We start from the raw sequence: 23,828 nt of genomic DNA on the forward strand, positions 1-23,828 counted from the left end.
ACTTTTGATCCAGCTCCCTGCAAATATGTCTGGGAAAGCAGTGAGGGTAGCCCAAGTGCTTGGGCCCCTGCAGCCACATGGAAGACTCAGATGAAGCTCCTGGCTTCCTCTAGCCATTGAGGACATTTGGGGAGAGAACCACAAGACAGAAGATCTCCCGGCCTCTCCTTCTCTCTGTAATTCTGGCTTTCAAATAAATAAGCTTTTCAACGGGAGTGGTCCCGAGTCCCTCCAGCTGGAGTGAGTGGGATGTAGGGAAAGAAGAGAAAGCAGTTTGGTCAGGGTGGATGAGTTGGGAGAACCAAGGGGTCCAAACACTGACAAAAGGTGTCTTCTTCAGAGATGAAGAGAGAAGAGTTGTGACCGTACCCTGGAGTGGGTCCCCCGTTGTCCAGATTGAAAACTTGTTTGGGGTTGAGCAGATAGTGGAATTTCCGGAGAATTCTGTGGCAAAAAAGGGGGGTGGAGAGATGGAGAAGTCATGTGAGGACAAACCAATACCCCCCCGGAGGACCTGTGGAGGACCTGAGCGGCCATGGGAAACTGACAGTGGTCCCATGCCAGTGGCCCTGGGCATCATGAGAGCCCTTACGTCCTGGCCCAGGGCCCAGGGCCACCCCACCCCTCATTCTCTGGAGCACCACGTTGCCCCTTGCAATAGGACACAGCAGGAGACCCAGTGAACAGAATTTCCATCCTCAAGCTTTCCTCCCTGTGAAGATTTCTTCCAGGTGCTTGACTCATGGGCTGAGAGTGAGGTCCCTAGATATAGAACTGAGGCTATCAGGAAACGCAGGGCAGGCTCTTGGCCTCAGCTTGGGATGCCTGCATCTCATGTCATAGTGCCTGTTCCCAGTCCCAGCTCTGCTCCTGACAGCAGCTTCCTGCTTCAGGCGCACACCAGGAGGCAGCAGGCATTGGCACAAACAGTTAGGTTCCTGCCGCCTGTGCAGTGATCGAGACTAGACTGAACCCAGGCTCCTGCCTGGCCCAGCCCTGGCTATTGCAGGTCAGACGGAAGGGCATTCTCTCTCTCTCTCTCTGTCTTTGGAATAAATATCCCTTCTACACATACTTTTTCTTTATTTCTTTACTTTTGAAGAGGAGACATGGCAGATGAGACGAGGAAGGGAAGGCTGAGAGAGCTTGCTGAGGCTTGGCTCAAGGCTGCAGCAGGAGACTCTGACCATGCTGCTTGGAGACAGACACCCCATCCTGCCTTGGACGGCGCTGGGATTCCTCATGGATCTTGCTTTAACTCTACTGATTGTGATGTTTTCCTCTGGCTTTCTGAGTACCATGCTGTCAGAACTGAACAGGTCTGGGGGACAGAAGCAGCTCTCCCTGGCCTCCCTCTGCTTAGCAATGTCCCTCTGCCAGCCAACTGGGCATTTCCTTCACCAGCGGGCCTGAGCAGGGAGCCCGTCACATCTCCTTAATCAAGAGATGTCTTGGGAAGGACAGACATTGAGTACAGGGTCACAATGCCCCTTACAACCCTGGCATCCTGTATCAGAATCCCTGGGCCTGAATCCCGGCTCTGGCTCTTGACTCCAACTTCCTGCAAATGCACATCCTGGGGAGTAGCAGGTGATGGCTCCAGGGATGGGGGTCTCTGCTGACCTACGTGGGAGACCCAGATTGAGTCCTGGTGCAGGCCTGGCCCTTGCTGGCATTTGGTGAGTGGATTGGTGAATGAGAGCTTTTGTTCCTTCTCTCTGTGACTTAAATAAACAAACAAAGGAACAGGCACCCCAGGACTTGGTCAGAGCCTCATGGGACAGTTCCTGTTGTCTATTGTCATTCTTGTAATGAACCCAGGAGAGGGGTATCACCATCTGCACTCTATGGAGCAGGGAACCAAGGCACAGGCATGCTGAGCTATATGGGTCAGGTCATAAAGTGGAAGGGAGGGGATCCTTGGTTGAGCCCTTTCCGCTCAGACAGGGATGGAAGGAGAGGACCATGAGCTGTCTCAACCACTCTACTCAGAGATGTATGAGAACGTACCTTTCTCCTTGTCTTCCCCCACTCTTGGGGTTCACTAAGACCAGTAGGGGGTGTGTTCCTGGGGTAGGGATGATCTTGTACTGTAAGGGTAAAAGAAAACAGAATTAGCCTTACCCTGTGTGATGGGAACTGGAGTGAGATGACAGCTGATATGAGGGTAACTGCAGAGTTGGGGTAAAGGTGGGTGGTGGAGGGGGGGAAATGGTAGGAGTGGGCCTGGGCATGGAGCAAGGGCAGCTGGGGAAGTAGGTCCTAGTCCAGGGGCTGTTTTCCCAAGGGCTAAGTTGCCAGGTGTCTATAGCCTCCGTGGTGTGAATGATGATGAGGGTTTGAGGTTGGATGATGGCTGGGGCAGTGTCTCTGTAGCTTCAAGCTGCTTGGCAATGGTGTGGCACCATGCCCATGGTACAAGGTTAGATTTTGGGAGGGACTGACATGATGGATGTGGCCAACTGGCCAAAAACACACCAAGAAAGCCACACTCACAGAGTGAGCCATCCACTTCTGTCCCTGCACCTTCCCGGCTGCACATCCAAGCCCACTTTTCTCCGTAAGCCCTGCCATTTCCCACCCTTCAGGAAGGGGGTGTCCTCTGTCAGATGGCTCTCCATCCCCCAATCTCTGCTTGTTCCTGGTCTGCTGTCCGAGACACTGTGGTCCATCTGGTCCTCCAGGGAAGACCTGCCACTTCTTTCCTTACAGGTTCCCTTCCTCACTGGCAGTCATCACAGTCCCCCGCTGCTCGGGCCCCTCCTAACCCAGGAAGGTCTTACATGCTGCTCCAAAGCAGTTCATGCTGGAAGCACAGATCAACCTGACAACTATGCCAAGAGGATAAAATCCAAATCCCCAACCTGGAAGGACAGTTTAGTTTATCCCCCTTCTGCCCCCACCCTGAGCTGCAGGTGTTGCCCCACCTGTCGTGTGTCTTGCCTGCAGCATTGCTGCTTCTTTTGCATTACTCTAAATTTCCCCTTTCTTCTCTGCAGCTTCTGGAAACACTTATATCCTCATGGCCCAAGTTGAGAGCCACCTCGCCCATGAACTTTGCTACTAAAACGGTTGCGTCAGAAACATCTTCACGAGTTCCTTTGTTGTTTAATTGCATTTATGTTTTGCTCTTTAAGATAAATGTTTCAAGACATCGGCTGCAGTTTAATTGCATCAGAAAGGTGGCGGGGATATGGAGTGGTTTGAGCAGGGAGCTGTGTACAGTCCTCTTTCCAAACAGGAATTGCCCCTAGTCACAGGAGTAGTCCTGGGAGAGTACCGTGGGTTGAGCAGGAACCAGCACTGCCACGGAGGGGAGGGCTCCTCCGTTCTCAACAGTTCAGGCACCACATGCTTCATCAGGCAAATACAGTGCTATGAGGCTCAAAAAGGCCGGCGGCGTGCTTGGTGACTTTTCAGAATTCTCTGAACTGCTCCAGGTATCTGTGAGGCCTCTAGGAGACTACCTGGGTCTGCGAAGTAATCCATTACCTTGTGCGGATGACATTCAAAGAAGTTAACAGCCAGTACAGCACAGGCACTGCCTGATTAGAGCAGATGCAAGGTGACCACACACATGGCACAGCTGCATCCTATAGGTGCATGCATATGTGTGGTATGTGTTCCACCTGCCTTGCTGTCCTCTTTCTAGGTGTCCAGAACTTTCTCACCAATTAAGCTTAATTTTCCGAACACATGAATCTGCATTTCCTTGTGTAACTTCAGTGCCTGTGCCTGTGGGGACTCCTGGATTTCTTTCCAAACAAGGAAGCCTGTAGCTCCAGGCACAAGAGGAGGGGTCCTGGTTTGTTCTTCCTTTTCTAACACTCTCAGCACTGCCCCAGGTCCCTGCCCTGCATTCCTGGAAGAGGGGTGCAAGATACAGAGTAAAGATATTCACTGGTGAACCCAATAAGAAACAAGTTCTTTGGGATCTACTTAAGGTATCTGAAGAATTTCTGATCTACTTCATTTCACTTTAACACATCATGTTCAAGAGACAGCTTGGCAAACTCATTGTCTGCATTTTTGCTATTATTTAGGAGGTCTGCTTTGCATATTTCTATGTAAACTGCTCCTCAAATGGTGATAAAGCCAATGGTGAGACCAACAATGGGGTCGGCCAATCTCCCTTCTCACCACTTTCCTATCATGTGGAAGTCAGAGGCAACTCCAGCAGCCAGAAGTAAAGTGTGCTCCTATGCGCCAGAACTGGTCAGATGAGGATGCAAACACAGAGATACGTTTCTTTAGAATCCAACCCCGTCCATCCCGCCACAGCCTGGGGCCCACTGAGCATGAGCCAGCAGACTCCACGCTCACATGGTACCTGGGTTACAAGTTCGCCCTTGGTGGATACGCTGCCATCTGACTTTCCACCTTGTCTTTCCTGTGAAGAAAGAGACAAGAGGGATTGTACAAAGGAAAAAAAAAAAAAGGAGGAAGTGCCTAATAGTGTGAAAAAGATCAGATGAAAACCATGGCAGATGTCAAGGAAGATATCAGAAAGCCGATACAGCGTGGAGAGGAGGCTTCCAAAGTGAGTCGCTGGACCAGAAAACAATGCGAGGAATCCAGCCCGTGAGTTCTTGTAGAACTCTGTCGGCACCTGTTTAGGCTTGAACTTTATAACCCAGGGGCCCAGGTATGTACAACATGCACGTTCTGTAGAGATTTAAATTTTGTACTCCCAAACACCTTTTAGTTTTTTTCCAGACATTTTTTAAAACTTTCCTTGCATGGTTTAATTTATAAGTCTTTTGTGGCCATTTAGCTTGTCTGCAGGTGTTTGAGTGTTAAGAAAAAACAAACAAACAAGCCATTTTTGGGTTGGGCACCTGGCCTAGTGGGTAAGGCTCCGCTTATGACGTCCATGTTCTGTGTCAGAGTGCCTGGGGTCTGAGGCTGACTCTGTCTCTAATTCTGGTTTTCTGTTTATGCACACCCCGGGAGGCAGCAGTCAGTCAAGTGGGAGCCAGGAACTGAGTTCCTGGCTGCTGGTTCCTGGTCACCCTGGTCATTGTGGTCATCTGAGGAATGATGGAATCTGTTTCTCGCTCTCAAAAAAAAAAAAAGAAAGAAAGAACAAATAAAAGTTTGCCATAAGCATTCTTGCCAAGGTCTCATACTCCTGAGGCAGATACACAAGCAGGGAACAGCTGGTTGTGGCTTTCTCTGTTTCCAACCTAAGTAGATCCCACAGGGTGCGTGCCCAAGGGGTGGTTTTGCTAGGTTTTTAATGAGAATGAAGCAGGTGGCCAGGTCCAGGATGAGGTGTTGGCTGCATTTTAAGGAGGGAAGAGAAGAAAGCTGAAATGTTGATGCTGGATTTGAAAGAGGAATCTCCAGCACAGGAGACGCAGAAAGTTGAAGGCAGGTACAAAGAAGTTAAATTTTGCTGCACCCACGGCTGAGACACCTCCATGGGAGCTCTTGAGGTAGGCTGGATTTGGGGGCAGGGGAGAGATTGCAGGTTAGACCCAGGAGCAAGGTGGGCTTGCTATGTGCAGGTAATGGCCATGCTCTGCCTGCAGTCCCCCACGGGCCAGTCCCAAGCCTCTGGGGCAGCCAGCAGGTGGAGCTAGGCTAGTCAGAGGGGTTTTCTGTTTCTGAGGCCTAAGGACACAGCTCCTGTGCACTAATAGGAAGGCCTTGGAAGGCTGCGAAGGGCAAGGACACTTACCCGGGTGACAGGGCATATTGAGGTGGGCAGCAAAATATGGTCTCTGAGTTCCCCTCCATCACACACCGTAGATAACTCACACTTGCGGTGAAACTGGCAGGAGAGAAAGGCAGACAGGAGTGAGTAAAGTAACAGGGGCAACGTCCAGTATGAGGTTTAATACCTTGCTCAGGAGGCTGTCTGCCAAGTGCTTGCCCAAATCCTGACATGCCGTCGGCATTGGACAGATGGCCATTCAGGGTAGGGACTGGGAGAGCCCCATCTGCCATGCACAGGGGGGACAGAGACCAAGAACTGCTCATGGCTACCCTTCAGTATGTGTGTGTTATGTATGTGTGTGGTGTGTATGTGAATTCCAGAGTCATCTCTGGCTATCTGCTCCCCAGGCTTTGGGACTTGGGGAGGAGAAAATCTCAAAGAAAGGCCGGTGGTGTATTCCATCATTCAAACTTGGCATTTTGAGAGCTTTGCATTCTGGTCTGGAGAAAGCACCTTTCAGGAGCTAATACTTGCTCAGGGGGACAAGATCTGACACTTCTGTTGGCACTGGCAGGCGGGTGCTGCTGCAGATTGGGGCTATGAAAGGGGTGTGCCTCAGGGACAGGTGCCAGAGGCACAGGTGTACTGGCATCACTGCCTTCCCCTCTGCGGTGCCTCTGCCCCAGGTGAAGCAGGGCCATGATCTGGCCTGCTGTTCTCATGTGCCTGAGCAGGTCATGAGTGGACTGGCTGGTTTCCTCTTTTAGCAGCCTTCACTCTCTGGTTCCAGGGCTGCTATCTCTCTCCAGGCCTGCTAGGGATTTGCTCAGCACTGTGAGACAGAGGGCATGAGGCCCTCTTGGCCTCACTCCCCTGGCTCTGCTCATGCCTCTGGGCAAGATGTTCCCTGCTTCTGGGTTGCAGCTTGAGCCAAAAAAAAAAAAAAGAAAGAAAAAAGAAAAAAAAAATCCCCCAAAAACAAAAAAACCCAAAGAACCACAGAGACAAAAAGCAGGGCTGCCCTGGGCGCCACCCACCGTCATCCGGCACCAAACGCAGTGCCGCGCGGTGACACTCTGGTAACACTTGATACTTTTGTGGCACCGGTCACACTTGACGGAGGAGTTCCCTTCCACCCATGCGTGCTGCATCACCTGTGGGAGGGAAGGGAAGGTGCCAGGGAGGGCAGCACAACCATAGCCCCGGGGCCCCGGGCTGGAAGAGAAGGGTCTTGGCAGGAACAGAGGGAGTGAGGAGGTGTGAAGGACTGCTCTCTGCTTGGTGGGTGCTCTTCAGATGCTGAATGGCTTTGCCCAGTGGCACACAATGCTTCCTGGCCACCACTAGGATTACCAAGGTAGATAAAACCTTTCGCCCGCGTCTTGAATGTTCTACTCATCCTAGCAGGTGTCTTGTCTGCCATCTGCCTGTCCATCTTGCTGAGGGAGCTCTTGGCCGTTCATGGTGTGTTTGTGTGCTTCCTTCTCTGGATGGCAGTGCAGTGCCAAGGAACAGATGAGGGCTTGGGCTGCAAACCAAAGTAGCCCGGGTCACTGACCTTCCGCTTCCCAGCAAGCCAGTCATTGGCCAGTTCCTGGGTGTTTTTGTGAGCCTGGGTCCCTCATAGGGACAAGCTGGCATCATAGGTCTCCGAGGTTGGCAGGAGGATGCAATGAGCTGGCCTGGCTTTGTGGACATGCCCATTTGGGGGCTAACTTCCTTGCTCTACTCAGCCTAAGCTGTCCATAAGAACCATGTATGGTGCTTCTAGAAGTCCTATTGCTGGCCCACATTCCAAACAAATCAGCAGCTCTTGCCGGGACCCACTAACAATGTGCTTGTAAGCACTCCAGGGTATGGTGGGGTGCAGCCCAGGTAAGGGAACTTTCTAGAAGGAAGTCAGGTAGGAAGTCCAAAGAAATCCATGAGGGTCCCCCAGTGACTGTCACCCCTGTTTCCTGGACAGTCTCTTGAACCTCTCCTTGGCTTGGGAATGCTACCAGGGCATGCTGTGGGGACTTGGGAAGCTAGTGGGAATGCTGTTGTGTGTGCATGCATGTATTTGCACTTAGCTGAAGAGACAGAGGTTGACTCTTGTCCCCACTCTCTAGAAGCCTGAGATCTCAGTTCTCTCTCACCATTAAACTATGGAACTTTTCTAAAGTGTCTTCCAAGGTCCTCTAAAGAGCACCCGGAAGTGGCTGTCGACCCTGCAGAGTGCAGATGGGGTACATCCTAGAGTGACCAACCACAAACACAAGATGAGAGACATACAAAGTATTTGCCTGGTATCATCCTCCTTGTTATTAACTAAGCGTTTCAATTGCTTAGCAACCCAGTTGCATAATGCCTCCCTCACACTGTTTTTAACTGAAATTATTGCTCCAGAAGACGGGCCACATTTGCTTCATAGCTTCTCACCTTCTGCTGCAGACTCCGGGGCTGGGGCTAAAGAGTTCAGCTGGTGAACCAGTCTGTCTCTCCATGGTCACCATGAATCTGCCCTGAGTACTGTTACAACCATTATGCACAGGAAAAATGTGAGACTTCAAAGAGGTCAAATGACTGGCCCCAGGCTAACAACACTGGGAAGCAGACAAGTAGGGACTCAGGGCCAGGTCCACGGACACCAAGTCCAAGGTTGTCTCCCCAGCACTGCACTGCCTTCTCCCTCCTCCCTGCAGTCTTGGGCTGTCCTGGAAGGCTCCACAGACTGGGAATGTAAACTGGCCCCTTAGTGGCCTTACTCTCCTGTGTGTGGCAGGTGTAAGACCTGAGCCCAGAAAGCACAGGCGTGTCCTGTGGAAGGCATGGACATGGAGAGGATTGTGGATGGTGGTGGTGCAGGTGGAGGAGACAAGTGGCCATGAGGAGTCTATGGGGCATGCATCCTAGTCCTCTGAGACACCCTTCTCTCTCCATCCTTCCTTCAGGGGGCCTTCTGCAGGGAGGAGAGGACCATGCCCACCCCCAATCATCTCCTGACTCAGAGTCCTCAAGATGGCTCCTTTTGGGGGCTCTTACCTTTTAGATTTAAGTAGGTCTATCCCCATACCCAGCAAATGGCACTACCTGATGGCCAAGTTGGAAGTGTCGGAGCCATCCCTGCCTCTTCCCAGTCCTCTCCTGAGTGTCTCCTTCACTGAGACCCACTGGAGGTGCCTCCAAAGGACCCCTCAGAATCTTCTAGCTTCTTCTTTACTCTAACTAGCACGGCAATCAAAAAACGGAATGACCGGCATGTTCCAAGGGACACGTTACACAGACATAGTGACGACCCTGTTATAGCAGGTGAGTGTGGATCCCACCCAGATCGGCCCTCCAGCTGTAGGACGAGATGCTCCTACTGCATGCCTCTGCCACATCGCTCCAAGCAGCCACACTGGTGGTCAGCTCAATCATCCCTTCCTGCTCATGGAGATCTTCAGGGTGCCCCTGGTCGCTGAGGAAGCCCCTCTTTGTTACAGGAGCCCTCAAGACCTTGTCCAGGCTGGATGGCAACCCTGTCTGAGCATATCTTTCTGCAACTCCCCTTTCAATAGCTCTGTCCCAGGGGCACTAAACCAAGCCTGGATGCCAGAGCAAGTCATTTCCCTCCACCTTTACACCCAAGGCTGCTCCTGCCTGTAGGGCCTGTCTTCTGGATTTGTTCTCCCTTACGAACATTGCCCTGCTATTTCCTTTGTGTTTCCTCTGTATTTTCTCAATTGATCCTGTTATTTACAATAGCACACATCTCACCATTTTGCACCTTCCTTCAGTGTCTTGTCTCTCCCTTTAGATCAAGTGGTCTCTGGCACGTTGAGGACTAGCTCTTACAACAGCTGTATCCTCTGGGTCAGTGCTTGGACATGGTAGGCACCAGAGAGATGCTGGATGGATTGATGGATGTACAGGTTTGAGGGCAGTGCTGGAGGGACAGAAGTGACTGGAGAAAGTTCCCAAAGCCCCTTCCTGCCCAGGAATTCGTGGTGATGGACGTATGGCCCGGGATGTGGCATGCAGGAAATAAGTAGAGCTAAGCAATGGAAATCACCAACCTCTCCTCCCTTTTTGGTTTTTGAGAAGGTTTTGACACACGCAGGGATGTTTTTGGAGACACAGCGTTCATGGACAGTGTATTTACAGTCTGCAAAGAAAAGAAAGTAAGGCCACCTGTTCCTGAGTGGCCACCTAGGAGATATGGCCACCACCCAGCCTGGTCTTCACCTGCCTCTTGGGACCTCCTGGATGTGCAGAAGAATCTCTGCTTGGGAGCTGGCAGTTTCTACTGCACCTGCCCCTGTCCTTTCTGCCCCATTGCTTTTCTCTGTGAGACATGGCTGCAGCAGGAAAGCATCCCCAGTTAGCACTCTCCACCATGGGCGACTGCGAGTACCATCCTGCCAGCTATTCCAATACCATGGGGTGGTATGTCAGGCATGGTAGTGGGGAGGTAGGTAATTGCTCTATTCCTTCTCCTTTTTTTTCTTACCTCTTGTCTGTGGCTTGTTTCTCCTTTCCCCTCTGACTTCATTAAATAGATGATAAAGTGCAAGAAGTGTAGAGTTTAAATTCCCATTGCATTTACAGAATATACAATATGTTGCTTATTATTTAAAGCTATAGCCTGCTCCTCTGAATTTCTCCAAAGCAAAAGCTGACTAGAAAATCCAAGTAAACTTACTAGGAGATGCTATTTGGTGAAAGGTGAGTTTCAATACTTTTTTTCCCCCCAGGGAGGCAGTTATCCAGTACTGATTTTTTTGCAAGTGAACAAATCTGACTTGTTTGCTCCCTGCTGTTGGAACACTGTGGATCCCTAAGTATCCAGTCTGTCCTTGAGACATCTCAACCATGAACACTGCAACCCAGCCCCGGGGGCGAGGGGTCCCTGAAAGAAGCAGACTCACAAATGCAGCAGAGGCCTTGCTTCCGCACACCCATGAGCATGACGTGGCACAAGTTGCAGTAGGTTGGCTTCTTGAAATGCTTCATGGTCCAGGCGTGCCTCCCATCCCCTTTGGAGCCCTGTGGGGGTCACAGCAGGGGGGAGCCTGAGCTGGTCAGCCCCCCAATGGAGGAGCCCAGCCCTGCTGCTCGCAGGTTCTTCTTTGCTAATAAGACTCTTCTCAGATTTGGAAGACAAATAACAATCCTAAATACAAATCAAAACAGAGTTCTTTGTGCAAGTTTTCTAAAAGTAGCAAAGATTAAAACCAAGGAATATCTGCTTGGGAGTATGTGTTGAAGAATGAGGAGTATAATACAAACCCTCTGTTATCCTGCTGGCCAAAGTGTAAGTCAGAACACCAATCTGGTTATCTATCAAACTATCTTGATCATCTCCATCATCTGTCTACCATCTATCTAATCTAATGTATATTTTTCAAAATAATTATTTATGTGAAAGGCAAATTTACCAAGAGAGAGAGAAATCTACTATCTTGTGGTTTTACTCCCAGAATGACCCCAATGACTGAGGCTGGGCCACAGTGAAGTCAGGAAGGAGCTTGGAGCCTGTCCATGTGTCCCTGGGTTCCAGGGGCCCAAGCACACAGGCCATCTTTCTTGTGCGCTGGCAGGGAGGAGGACCAGAAGTGGAGCAGTCAAGACTTGAACTGACACTCATATGGGATCCCAGCATCACAGACAGTGGCTAACCCACTGTGCCACATCATTTATCTATTTACCTCTTGCATTATCTATTTCTAGCACCCCTACATCTATCTGATTGATAACCTCTGTCATATTTATCCACTTTACCTTTTTATGTATCCATTTACTATTTACTTAGGAATTTTTAAAATGCTTGCAGTGTCTGACATACAAATTACCCTTCTTGAACTCTATCTTAAAGAAGTAATTTTTAGGAGGAATAAAAGACATAGGAATATTTTTATGTTTTGTCAGATGCTTAGCCTAGTATTATTTAAAATTATGATAAACTGAAACTATGCCAAAGGTCTCCAAATTACCAAAAGGTTTATTGCGGGGTCTCCATTTGACTTAATTCTGGGTGGCAATCACAGACATTTATCTGAATATATAACAGCATGAGAATGTGCTCATGGAAAAAAATACTCATTGAAAAAAGGCACAATGCACATGTGAGGATAAATTCTAATCTCATTGTTCTACAAGATCTTTGATGAGAAGACATTCCAGCTACAGCTGTCAATACTACAGATTTACTTTATTTTCAAATTCCTTCTTCTATATTTTCCCCATTGGGAAAGTTCTAGTGTCACATTCAGGGAGAAATAATTACTAGTGCAAACAGGGTACTCCTCTTGCCAAGTTTCTATGACAGATAACGGAAAAGAGATGTGGGCCCAAGGAGAGCGAAGCCACTTCCTCTGACACGGTTCCACAGCGAGATCATCTTCACACACAAGATGAACCAAACCACAGAGAGTCACACACACACCTTCCCCGGACACCCACTGTCCCCCTGGCGGGTCAGGGAAGGCTGTGGTGACAGGGGCAGCCCCATGAATGAGATAACCCTGACGTCCTCGGTAGGTCTCAAGGGCAGTAAAAATATCACTGTAGTGAGGGGATGGGGTCAGGGATCTGGAGTCCCACATACTTATCTCAAATCCAGCTTTACTTCCAGGCACCTGCGTCTTTGCGTTGGTCCCCTCAGCCACACCTGTCCCTGGACCCAGAGTTCTCATCATGCATTCTAGAGGAGCCCCAATTCTTGCCTATATGTTAGTTTCCTTCTCTGGTTTGGTTGGGCTTTTTCTACTTCCTCAAAATCTTGCTTGTCAGAGACCTGCCTTTTGTGGAACTAAACTGTTACTTAAATTATTTTTCATGCATCCCAAAGGAATGACATTTTATCTAAAAATATTTTCCCATGCTGCCTCTGTTACTGTATTAGCAGACTCTCCGTTTCTCGGCCTTTTTTTTTTTTTTTTTTTTTTTCTTTTTTTAACAGCCACAAGGAGCAAAAAGATCCGGACTTGGAAGCAGGTAACATTTTTGCTTGGGCTATGGCGCCATCATGTGGCTCTTTCAATTCTACACCATGGAAGCTACAGAACGCAGGGATTAAACTTTCTTCTCCAGGCACAAGGCAGATGGTTCTGCTTAGCCTAATCCCCTCAACTAGGGTTTTCAGTGGTCATTTGTAGGCTCCAAAAGACCCAAAGAAGCAGCAAGACTTTTAATAAATTGATGGCTTTCTCCAAACCCCTAAATATTAAATGTTAAAACTGTCTTTAGTGACTACTGAACAAACAAATATACAGTGAGCATTTGACCTATTGTTTAAGACACCTGTCTGGGTTCAGCTCCTGGATTCATCTTCCTGCCAGTGCAGGCTCTGGAAGTGATGATGATGGCTCAGGAAATTGGGAGATCACAGAGTCCCCTGGCTCATCGCTTCACCCCGGACCCATCTGGCCATTGCAGGCTCTTGGGCAATGAACCAGGGAGTGAGAACTATTTGTCTGTCTCTCTCAAAGGAATAACTTTCAATTAAGAACAATTGCATTTACGTTTGCTAGTTTCCTGATGTAAATTTGAGTTTCCTGTAGGGCGAGGTTGGCAACTGGGGCAGAATGTTGACGACACAGCTGGCCTCTTTCTTCTATAGCTAGAAATCAGGGAACCTTTCCAGACAGAGCTGGTGGTGAAAAGGAAGATTTAGAATAGAGAAATTTAACTTGCTTGTTTGCCTTCTGTACTTTACTTGTCTTACTGGCTGAGAATAGCTGAATAGGATGTCTTTGGTAAATGATTAGGTTCAATTGGGATTCAGGATACAAAATTCAACAGTGGCCCTGAAATAAGTATCTCAGGAGGAATCAAGGTAAAATAGTGAGGAGCCGAAAAGTCCCTGACTTCTTGGAGGAGGCTCCAAAGGTCTGAGAAAAGTAAACTTGGTCCGGAAAAGAAGCAAACTCAAGGAAAATTGTGACAAAGAACTAAAAGAAACAGCAGTCTTGTGATGTAATAGTCAGGAAAAAAAAAACAGCCCCTAACTTTATTGTTTTATGATTCTATTTGTACCTATTAGTAAGCTAGTTTTCAAAATGCTGTGTAAGTGATTTTGGCCTACAAAAGACAGGTGATGTAGCGACTTGGTACGGATGTGCCACCCTCCTGCGTGAGGAACTGGCCTCCGTCCCAGCGTGCTGGCATCTGAATAAATCCTCCTGCTTTTGCATCAAGCCTCGTCTTCGTTGATCATTGGGGAGACTCACTTTCTAGAGAGTCGGTAAGGCTGTCCTCACTTCGCGCGGCCTTACAGTGGCAATCTGAGACTCAGTGAGTCCAGAACAGAAGAGATGATAGAAGTCAGCTCACTGTGATGAACATGTCTCTGCAATTCCCCAACTGAGAGAAAACTCAGTGATCCAGATCAGCACCAGGAAGGACTTCCGTTTTGATGTAGCCATGAGAAGCAACAGCTGAAAGAACACCCTGTGTTTCTGAGAACTCCCAGGTCCTAGCTCATGCAGGTTCCTAAACATGTGGCTTCTTGGCACAGGCTTCCTGAACAAGGGGTCTAATGATACAGAATACAGCAGGTGACCTCTTGCATCCGTTTAGTCTGCGTCCTTCAGCAAGTCCCTTTCCCTGCTGGCCTTTCTGTAGAATGAAGAGGACTGGGAGCACAAAGGGCTTTTCTCGCTCTGATCTTCTCCTGAGATCCTAAGAAGGAAGAAGGGAGCAGTGTGGGTCCTGCTTCTGTGACTTGGACTTAGCACTTGGAAAAAGAATTGAGATGGAGGGCAGGTTCTAGGTCCTGCATTCTGTGATTGTCAGATGGTGATCTGAAGGCCCCCAACAGGCAGCCAGAGACAAGCCCACAGCACTTCCTGTCCTGTACCTTTCTAGGACATTTCAGGAATTGCAAAAAGGGTTTGTCACAAAACCTGTGCAGCTATCCTGGTAAGTGCCTGATAGCACTAGGCTTCTACTGGCTCTGACCTTGCTTAGCTGAAGTATGACGTTAGTTTTGCTGATAAATATGGACAAAAGCAGTAGCTAACTGGGGGAACTACAGGCATATGTCACCTCAGTGTCTACTTAAGCCTTGAATACCTTTGCTTGTCTTAGCAAACCCTGGCTTTTCTTCCAGTTTGGGGCTTTGACCAAGCTGTTCTCCCAGTCACAAACTCTTGTGCCAGCCAAGCCACACCAATTCTTGATAGGCAGATTAAGGCCCTCCAGGTTCTCTCACTTGACCTTCATTCTTCAGAATGGGATGCCAAAATCTCAACCATTCTCTAGGGATGGGCCAAACACCCTCTAAGGTCATTCAAGCAGGTCTCAATACAAGGGTCTCCATCTTGTGTGGATGTTAGAAAGTTCAAGGTCTTTGGAAATGGGTACAAATCATGAATCTTCTGTTTGTTCCTTAGCTTGAAAACTAGTTTTTCAGCTGCATACACTGGGATAAAAATATCTACCCAGGGCAGTTGCTGAAATGGTTATATCACTAGAAATGAGAGTGCCTTGGTTTCGGTTCTAGTTCCCTTATGAGTCTAGCTTCCTGCTAATGCCTGAGTAGGGAAGCTGCAGATGATAGTTCAAGTACTTGGGTCCACCCATGAGGAAGACCCAGATTGAGTTAGGGCCTCTGGCTTATCCTGGCCCAGCCCTGGCTATTGTGGGCACTTGGGGAGTAAGTAGAGGGGAGATATCTCTATTTCTGCTTTTCAGATAATAAAATAAATACAATTAATTTTTTTTAAAATTGACCTTAATTGATGGTTTCAATTGCTAAATAAGATACCACTCATGAAAGTCCTTCCAACAAGTCAGTATTTATTTTCTCTCTCTCTCTCCTTCCCAGATCCTCATAATGCTTACAAATCTAATTTATGGGAAGGATGGAATTCTCCCATGAATATGTTTGCCCTTTGATTCACTGAATATAAGCTTTTTTTTTTTGGTGGGCAAATATTGTATCTGTATCCCATTGCAGCATACAGAAAAGTAGCTTTAGTTTGGTAATCATTGAGTAAATGTCTATTGAGTGAATGGATGTATTTCAGTCACGAGTAGTAAAAGGAATGAGAGTAGAGGAGTCTGGGCTGGCCCTGAATGCCAGGTGTGCACGCCTTAGATGGAAGCCATGATGTGTGGATTTTAACATCAGCCCTGACACTCCAGGATGACAAGAGGTCTCAGAAGTGCCGTTTACTGACTTACAGAGTCATCCATTCCCAGGAGGACCAGCAGCGGGATGGTGGTCATCCCTCCATGGACCCACTCCTGCAGAGACACAAAGCCATCCCGGTCGTAGTCCATCCCTTGCAGCATCTCCTTCAGTATCTGTGGATGCCAAAGAGCAACACTTGTCCATTTTCATTCTCCACGCGTCTCCCTCCACAACCCTGCCCCGACCCCTGCTTTCTCTTTGGTCCTGAGTTATCTCATTTGTACTTTACCCATTTCTCCTCTTCACATCATGTGGTGAGAAATGAGGGGAACAAATAGAGGGTGAGGAGACCAGGGTTCCAGGGCCAGTTCTGCCCTGCCCCGACTTATGAGACCATGGGCGAGGCACCCTAACTCTTTGATCTGTTTATCTGTGAAAATGGAGATAATATTGCAACATGGCCATTGAGGATGGATGAAAATGTACACAGCTGAGTTTCACTGAGCCAAAAAACCTGAGACCAGAGACGCCCCAAAATCTGAAATTTTCTGAGTGCCAAGGTAATATATTCATAAAATATAATACCATTTGGTGGCTGAGAAAATGTCTGAAGTGCTTTCTACTTCAAATTTTTTTTGATGTATGAGTTTCTGTGATGAAATTTCAGTTCTGTGAAGGTTAAGAGAATCGATATGTCAGTTATGTCCACATTTATTTTCTGCTGGTCAGGATGTAAGATTGCAAATACACTGCCCATAGGAAAATGAGTCTGGGAGCAACATGCGCTGCTAGCATTTGCATCTAGGTCCCAGGTGTGCCCTACTCTCCTTTTGGAAACTCACTCTCCAGTGACTTAGAGAAACTCACAGGCCTTAGCTCCGTAGGATCCCACTCCAGGTACTGAGCAACATGGAGCATTTGGTTGACAATGCAATCCATCTCCTAGAAAATAGCAAGGGCAGAAGATATCAGAGAGACAGAAGCAAAGATGTATTCTCAAGAGCCAAACACAACAACATTAAGCCCTGGAAAGACAGGCAGGGCAGAGTATGAGAAGAAGCGGGTACAACCCATGGGCATTTCATGAGGAGCTCACTGCTTGTTCCTTGACTGCAAAGCTCAGTGAGTGAACCGCAGGTGCTCACTGGAAGCTCAGAGCACAGATAAGACAGAGGAGTGTGGGAAGTTCCTCAGGCACTGATCTCTGGGCCCCACCAGCTCCCATTGTCATTCCCCACTTTCTGTCCTTCGACTCAGAGAACACAGCACACACTCCTCATTTCTCCCATGTTGTGATTGTAACTCCTACAAAGGCCCACACATCCAGACAGGGTGCTCTTCCTCCTTATCTGCCCTCATCCTCACCAACTCAGCAATTTGGGATCCATTTCCTCCATCCCCACTACAGCCAGACTTTAGTTTCACTTGGATGGAGGGAGCTTGTGTTGGTCCTAGCTCCAGCACTATGATTTAAGCTCTTTATGGCATCTCCTTTCTTTTGCGTCATAGTCCAGGACTCCATGAAGACAAAATTCATGTGAAATACATTTGGCTAGTGATCAGTCTTCTGGTAACAAGTCTAGGGTTCATCCAAAATCTTTCAGAGTTGCTGGGAGCTAACGAGTCAGGGCGCTGAGAGTCACACTGGAACATATCCAACTATTTGGTGTTAGACTCTCTCGGGTACTATCTATTATGTTCATAATAAGATTGCTTTAGGAAGACATGGTGGACTGAAGCAAGGGTCAAACATTTTATCTCCACCAGAGAGAATTATGAGTCCAAATAAAAAAAAGCAAGCTAAAATCAATCAGAGGCTTAAAAATCTGTATTTCATTTAAATTACAAAATAATCTATGGCAAAACCATAAGATGGAACAGTAGAAGAAGCAAGGCATTGTGCAGGAACGTGGAAACCGGGTTCAGCAGAAGTTCCAATGGGAAGAGTTTGTGAATCCAGTTGGGCCCAAGAGTCAATGAGACAATGCAATTCAGGAGCTGAGATTAAGATTCAGTGTTGGCCAGTGTAGGGAGGTGGGTAGATTTCAGCAGAGCTAGTTCCCCAGGGTCAACACTGCTCAAGCTACGTCTGGATACTCTCTCAGAGCCACAGTGGGGTGGATTCTGTTCTGTGTCCTCCCTTATGAACACTGACACACTCAAGCTTGTCCACAATGGGGAGCAAAGCCTCCCTTACAAAATGTGGCTGAGGCACTGGGACATTTTAGCTTGGAGAGAATTTTAGAGAAGATGCAGTGTCAACTTTATGTCTTGGGGGCCTGCAGTGTAGATTACATGTTTCACTAACCATGGCCACAAAGGGCAGCCAGCGGGTAAAGGGAGGAGGAGATTGAGAATGTGTCTGCTGTGACCTTGCTGGGTTGTTGGAGGAGGCAATAATAGAAGCAGGTTTGTGTCAAAATGGATCACCTTGGCAGACAGAGGGGCACTGGTGACAGAAGGAGGCCATCTCTGATGGTCATCCCTGTGAGCAGAATGGCTATGTGAAGGTAAGGAATGATCTTTTCCATAAAGAAACCAAGAGTTTAATGATCAAGCATTCTGGGTGGGAAATTGAGTCAGATGACAGACTCTCTTCTGCCCACCAGTGTTACCAATATATATTCAGAAGGTAACCACTTTGTTCCACCTGCAATGCTGTTCCTTGGGCAAGGAGACCATCATTTCATGTCATGATTATTTTAATAGCCTCCTACTGGTTTCCCAGCTTCATCCCTACAGCCTATGCTCAACACAATATCTAGAAATTTTGTTGATATATAATCTTGTCACTGTTCTGCTCAAAGTAATCACTCCTTGTTCCATCCCATAAGTCTTTGGATCTTCTTTTGTATGTGAGATTTATTCATTTTTATTGGAAGATTTACAGAGAGAAGGAGAGATAAAGAGAAAGATCTGTCTGCTGGTTCACTCCTCCATGTGGCCTCAATAACTGGAGTTGAGCTGATCCAAAGCCAGGAGCCAGGAGCAACTTCTGGGTTTCTCACATGGGTGCAGGGCCCCAAGGTTTTGGGCCATCCTTTATTGCTTTCCCAGGCCACAAGCAGGGAGCTGGAAGGGAAATGGAGCTGCTGGGACATGAACTGGTGCCCATATGACATCCTGGCACATGCAAGGTGAGGATTTAACCACTAGGACATCGTGTTGGGCCCAGTGCTCTGATCTTGTCCCCTAGTACTGTTCGTTCATTCTGTGGCCTCCCAGTGAATTTTCTAGGATTCCAGTAAGCAGTCAAGCTCTTTGTACCTGCTGTTCCCTCTGCCTGCAGGCTCTTCTCTTAGATCTCTCTAGGATCTACTTTCTCAGCTTCAGGTCTCCCTCCAGTGTCTCCCCTTTAGGAGGCCTTCCTTGGCTACTCTAACTGAAGCAATAATACCATCCAACACTTTCTTTCTCTTTTTGTTTTCTTCCAAGCACATACCTCCACTTAACACATAGTTGATGATGATGGTTTGTCTTTATGCTTGGATTAAAACAAAAGCTTTATAAAGTCATGGGATTTTGTCAGTAGGCTACACTGATGTATTTCCAGCTTAACATAGTGTTATGAACAACTCAGTGAATACATTCAGACCAAATGCATCAGTCTATGGTTCTCTGCTTGTTCCCTCAAATGTTGCATCCCACAGCATTGCCACATGACTAGAGGTACCTTGGGGTCTAAAAAGGGAATTAGGAGGATTCAGTTGGTGGAGAGGACTTGGTCTTCCTCCCTTCCCTTTCTTCTATTCTTCCTGTCCCTCATCCCTCCTTCCTTTCCTCTCTCTGTTTTGACTCAGTCTTCATGTACCTTATCCTCAGAGCCTTCCCATTAGAGTCCTGACTCTGACATTGCCAGTCATGATCACAGAGTCAATGTGACTCCATTTGCCTTCTCTATGTATTTTTCCTTTTCTACCCTTCCTTTGACTCAGCAATCCCACAATCCCCAACCCCATCCTGAAGGGGTGGGGCGAGTAATGGGCTTTCCAATGGGTTGGGATCCTGAAAACAGAGAAAATGCCTCTGCTGGTGTCTTGGGGGTGAGAGAGGAGGTACAGGGTGAGGGCCAGCACACCAGTAGCAACCCTCTGCACTTCTTGCCTTGGTCTTATTGCCTGCTGCCTCTCCACACTTGGTGTCTGGGTTCCAGCAGGGAGTTGGGGAAGTTTGTGAACATATAGGAAAATTACACTAGATGAGATATCACAGCATCTCCCCTGAGATCTAAGATCTCATGATGCCAGGCTTTCGAATGCAAAAGTGAAATAAATTCATCTTCTGCAAGGAGGGGTCTTGGGTAGCAGAATGGGAGGTGTTCTACTTAGACCCCTGCAGTCCTGACTGAGATATTACTGTCCCCGCAAACAGGAAACTGGAAGTTTTCAGGCTATGCCTCCAACTGCTCCTCCCTCCCACCCCCAGCCTTTCTCAGATCCAGAGTGAGAACTTACCGCTTGGTCCAGGAGGCCATTCTCATCCGAATCATAGAGTCGAAACATGACTGCAAAAAACACAGAGGGTGAGGCTTGGGGTGTCTTCCGGGAACTGAGGTTGGGCTGAGGGGTTTTGGAGCTGCCACACTTTTTGATCAGTTTTGACCGTCACTGGGAGTAAAAGTGCTGTAGTCAGCTGATCCATCCTGCAGGCTGCAGGGTCCAGCTCCCTCAGGAAGAGCACTGGGAAAGGTTGGAGCAAGGGAGGAGAATCACGTGGCTGGGGTTCCGGACCTGCCTAAGTATCACTGCAGTTGAGGAAATCCGGGTCATCAGCACGATTCCCTGGAGAGTAGGTACAACTCTCCAGCATCACTGAAACACAGCTCAAGGCAAACCCCCAGGTGGGGGTGGGCCACAGGCATAGAACTACAGAAGAGCCTCTGCTCCTAGGGCACACAGAAAGGATGTGGAGTCAGGTTCAAATCCCAGCCCTGCCTACCACTCCATGCTAACAACTTTTCTCCTGCTTTGGGAGTACCACGGTGTACCTGATATGCCAATCATCACTGCTTGATATGGGGAGAGCCATCAACAGAGTTGACTGATTTTTAAATTAATGAATATTAATATATAGCATTTACAGTTGCAAAGTACTGTCCTATGTACTTCAACATCACTACTTGGTCCCCAGTAGTGCTGGGAGATAGTTATTGCATAGAAGTGCAGATCAATATGATCAATAAATAGTATACTATACAGAAACACCCTCAGTCATGTTCCTGCTGCAGGGAAGCCGAGAAGTATAAGGAAGATCTGGAAGAGAAAATTGGACATAGGGCTAAATGTTCAATTATAGTACCTGGAAATTTGCATTTCATTCAACCAAAAGGTAGAGCTCCTGTCTAGGCCCATAGCTCTGTCTCTATGTTCTCAGAAGCCAGTAGGGTGGGAGATGAACTAAACACTTGTTCCTCTAGCTGCCCACTCTTTAAAATGCCTCATCATGCATGGGTTCTCTGTGGAATGTCCCTGGATTGATGATTCTCTGACACAACCCAGCTGGGTCTTAGGAATGTCCCCATCTGTCACACACACACACTCCTGGTAAGTAAACCTGGTGTCACACTTTCCTCCCAGATGTTGCAACCTTTCTGCACTTTGCATTTTTTTTCAATGATCAGACCTTGGCAGAGCCTCAGTGTTTTATGAAAGAACTTCCGATTCTCCGTGATCTTCAGAACGTCCCTGTCTGAACAAACACTGCTGATTCACTGAGCAGATGCTTCAAATGATATAAAGGACAGCGCTTCTAACTGACTCTCCCAGAACTCTGGGCCTAGACAGTCTTTACCACTGAGCTCTCTCTGGTCCTACCGTTCATGAGCAATGGAATCAGAGAGGGCTGAGTGGACATCCTAGGGTGTTTCCCACCCCCCACCCCCGCCTTTAGCACTGTGGCGTTAGCAAGTCTTTTAACCTCTTTGTACTTTCTTACATGTAAAATGATGATAATCATATCATCCTTTTAGGGTTATTGTGAATTTAAAATGAGAAAATGCCTATAAAGTGTTTAGCAAATGTGAGGTGTTGTTCAGTGATGAGAGATATTATGATTGCATTAGCTGTTGATGGGATTTCAAGCTATAGTTTGCACAAAGATGAAAAAGAAAAATGCTTAACTTCCTTTTTCATCATGAAAATGGGAGAACATGAACTGTTAGCCAAATATGTAGAGGAAAACAAAAGACAAAAAGAAACGGAAGAGATGGGATAACCCATGGCAATCTATAGAGTTCATTTGGATCAAGTCAAGCACACATTTAAAAATATATTACTGTCAAATTAAGATTACTGATGAAATACTTGGTAATTTCAGTGAATTATTTTCTTCTCTGTCTTTCCCTCTTTGTAACTGTGACTTTCAAACAAGTAAATATATCATAAAACAAGAATTCTTTTTCTTTAGGTGGGATAATAGTGCTGTGGATATATTTGCATGTTTATATTAAGTGATGTTTATATTAAGTAATGTTTATAGATGGAATTATATGATGCCTGGATTTGCTTCAAAATAATCTGAGGCAGAGGGAATGGGCAAGAGCCAAAAGGTGGACAAGATCACCATGGATTGAGACTCCATGATACGTACATGGAAGTTCACTGTATCTCTTCCTTTATTTACCTTAAAAAAATATTTTCTATAATAAAGTTTTAAAGTTTCTTCCCTTTGCCATTTCAAGACATAGCTTGAGACTCACAATACGAAGACTGTGCTAACATTTTCTTCAGTAGTTATAACAGACATAATGCCTAAGATGACCAAATGCAGCTGACGTTTGGAAATAATTTGATATTTCACTTTCAACCTTATCCAGAAGAAAAACGAACCTGGCTATATTTGTTAGCAAATTAGCACTTAAGACCTGTGATTGTTAACACCTGGAACCAAGCTCAGCTAATGAGCAAACTGTTTCATTTTGTTGGGGCGAGTTCACCTTCGTTGGACTCCCCTGGCTAATGCTTCTAGTCTCGCTACTCACTGCAATCTCAACCTCTGTCATAGTGAGGATACTTTTCCTTTACAGAGAAGCAAAGACAGTGCATGCTTCTTATTGAGGTCCTACCACCCCTGGCTGGAAAGTCTTGCTGTAGGCTCCCCAGGTCAGCCAAGCCATCCCTGGTCTGTTGTGCTCTGCCACACTGCAGGCTGTTTCGGCCATGCTCACACCAACTTTATGTCCTCCAAAAGACAGGTTTTTGAAGTCCACTGCAGTCAAATTGTGAAAGCAGTTACCACCTCCTTTAGTGAACTAGTCCTTTTCTCTTGAGAAACCACCCAATTTAGGGTGAGGAGTGGACTTAGAAAAGGAAATAAACTTCACAAGTCAGAGGTTGATTCAACCTCAAGCAAAAAAAATCTGACAGAGTTACTTGGGCATGAAATAAGGATGGAAGACAGATGCTAAATATCCTTTCTTGAGAGCTGGACTAAGAAAAGGAGGTGGCAGTTTTTGGATGTGAGGATTTTAGGAAGTTCTGCCAGCAACGAAAAGAGAGTTATAACTCTTGTATGTGGTCCTCTTTTCTTCCCATATTGTGGTTCTGAATGTCAAGGTCTTAGTTGCTCTCTCCACCCTCTATGTAGCAGGTGCTTTGTACTGGGCTGTAGGAGCAGGGATTAGAGGCAATCACCCCAGGAAACATTGTTCATAATGACAGGACTGAGGAACCTTCCCCAACAGGGAGGACACCCAGCCACCCACAGACACATGTGAGCCCAGATCAATCCCCACGGTGTTTAGGGATGATGGATAAACCCAGACCCTTCCCAGGAAAAAGCGGGAATCCCTTGACAGGACAAGCACTTACACTCCAGTTTATCCTGAGGTCTTCCTGTCTCCAGCAAGGACAGGTAACATACCACATCTTTCAGGAACACAGTGGGCAATTCTGAGCTTGAAGACTGAATGGCAGGGGCTCCCAGTGAGGTCGCAGGCACCTGGTCGTCAGCTGGGGCTTGCTTCCCAGCCATCTTGGGTTCTGTGACAAGTAAAAGGAAAGTGTCCAAGGGTGTTTAGTACTGAGTAAATATTAACCTTCCTCTTGTCGCCCCATCCTTTTCATG

General features: G+C 47.4%; 1 protein-coding gene across 3 annotated transcripts in view; it reads right to left on the reverse strand.

Moving 5' to 3' along the window:
* Positions 1–23,828, reverse strand: part of DGKG (diacylglycerol kinase gamma) — a 155,564-nt gene that overhangs the window by 99,257 nt on the left and 32,479 nt on the right. Inside the window, exons 5-15 of one of the 3 annotated variants that reach the window (XM_041002735.1) lie at positions 23,573–23,743; positions 20,219–20,268; positions 16,632–16,706; positions 15,815–15,937; positions 10,555–10,672; positions 9,703–9,791; positions 6,700–6,816; positions 5,684–5,776; positions 4,331–4,390; positions 2,011–2,090; positions 370–444 (exon numbers count right to left, since the gene is read on the reverse strand). In XM_041002735.1, coding sequence (XP_040858669.1) covers positions 370–444; positions 2,011–2,090; positions 4,331–4,390; positions 5,684–5,776; positions 6,700–6,816; positions 9,703–9,791; positions 10,555–10,672; positions 15,815–15,937; positions 16,632–16,706; positions 20,219–20,268; positions 23,573–23,743 — 1,051 coding nt within the window. The remainder of the gene's footprint in view (positions 1–369; positions 445–2,010; positions 2,091–4,330; positions 4,391–5,683; positions 5,777–6,699; positions 6,817–9,702; positions 9,792–10,554; positions 10,673–15,814; positions 15,938–16,631; positions 16,707–20,218; positions 20,269–23,572; positions 23,744–23,828) is intronic. The other 2 variants (XM_041002737.1, XM_041002736.1) reach the window with 2 other exon arrangements.

Source organism: Ochotona curzoniae, unplaced genomic scaffold, assembly GCF_017591425.1.
Source record: "Ochotona curzoniae isolate NIBS_2020 unplaced genomic scaffold, NIBS_Ocur_1.0 scaffold_2587, whole genome shotgun sequence".
Lineage (NCBI taxonomy): Eukaryota > Metazoa > Chordata > Mammalia > Lagomorpha > Ochotonidae > Ochotona > Ochotona curzoniae.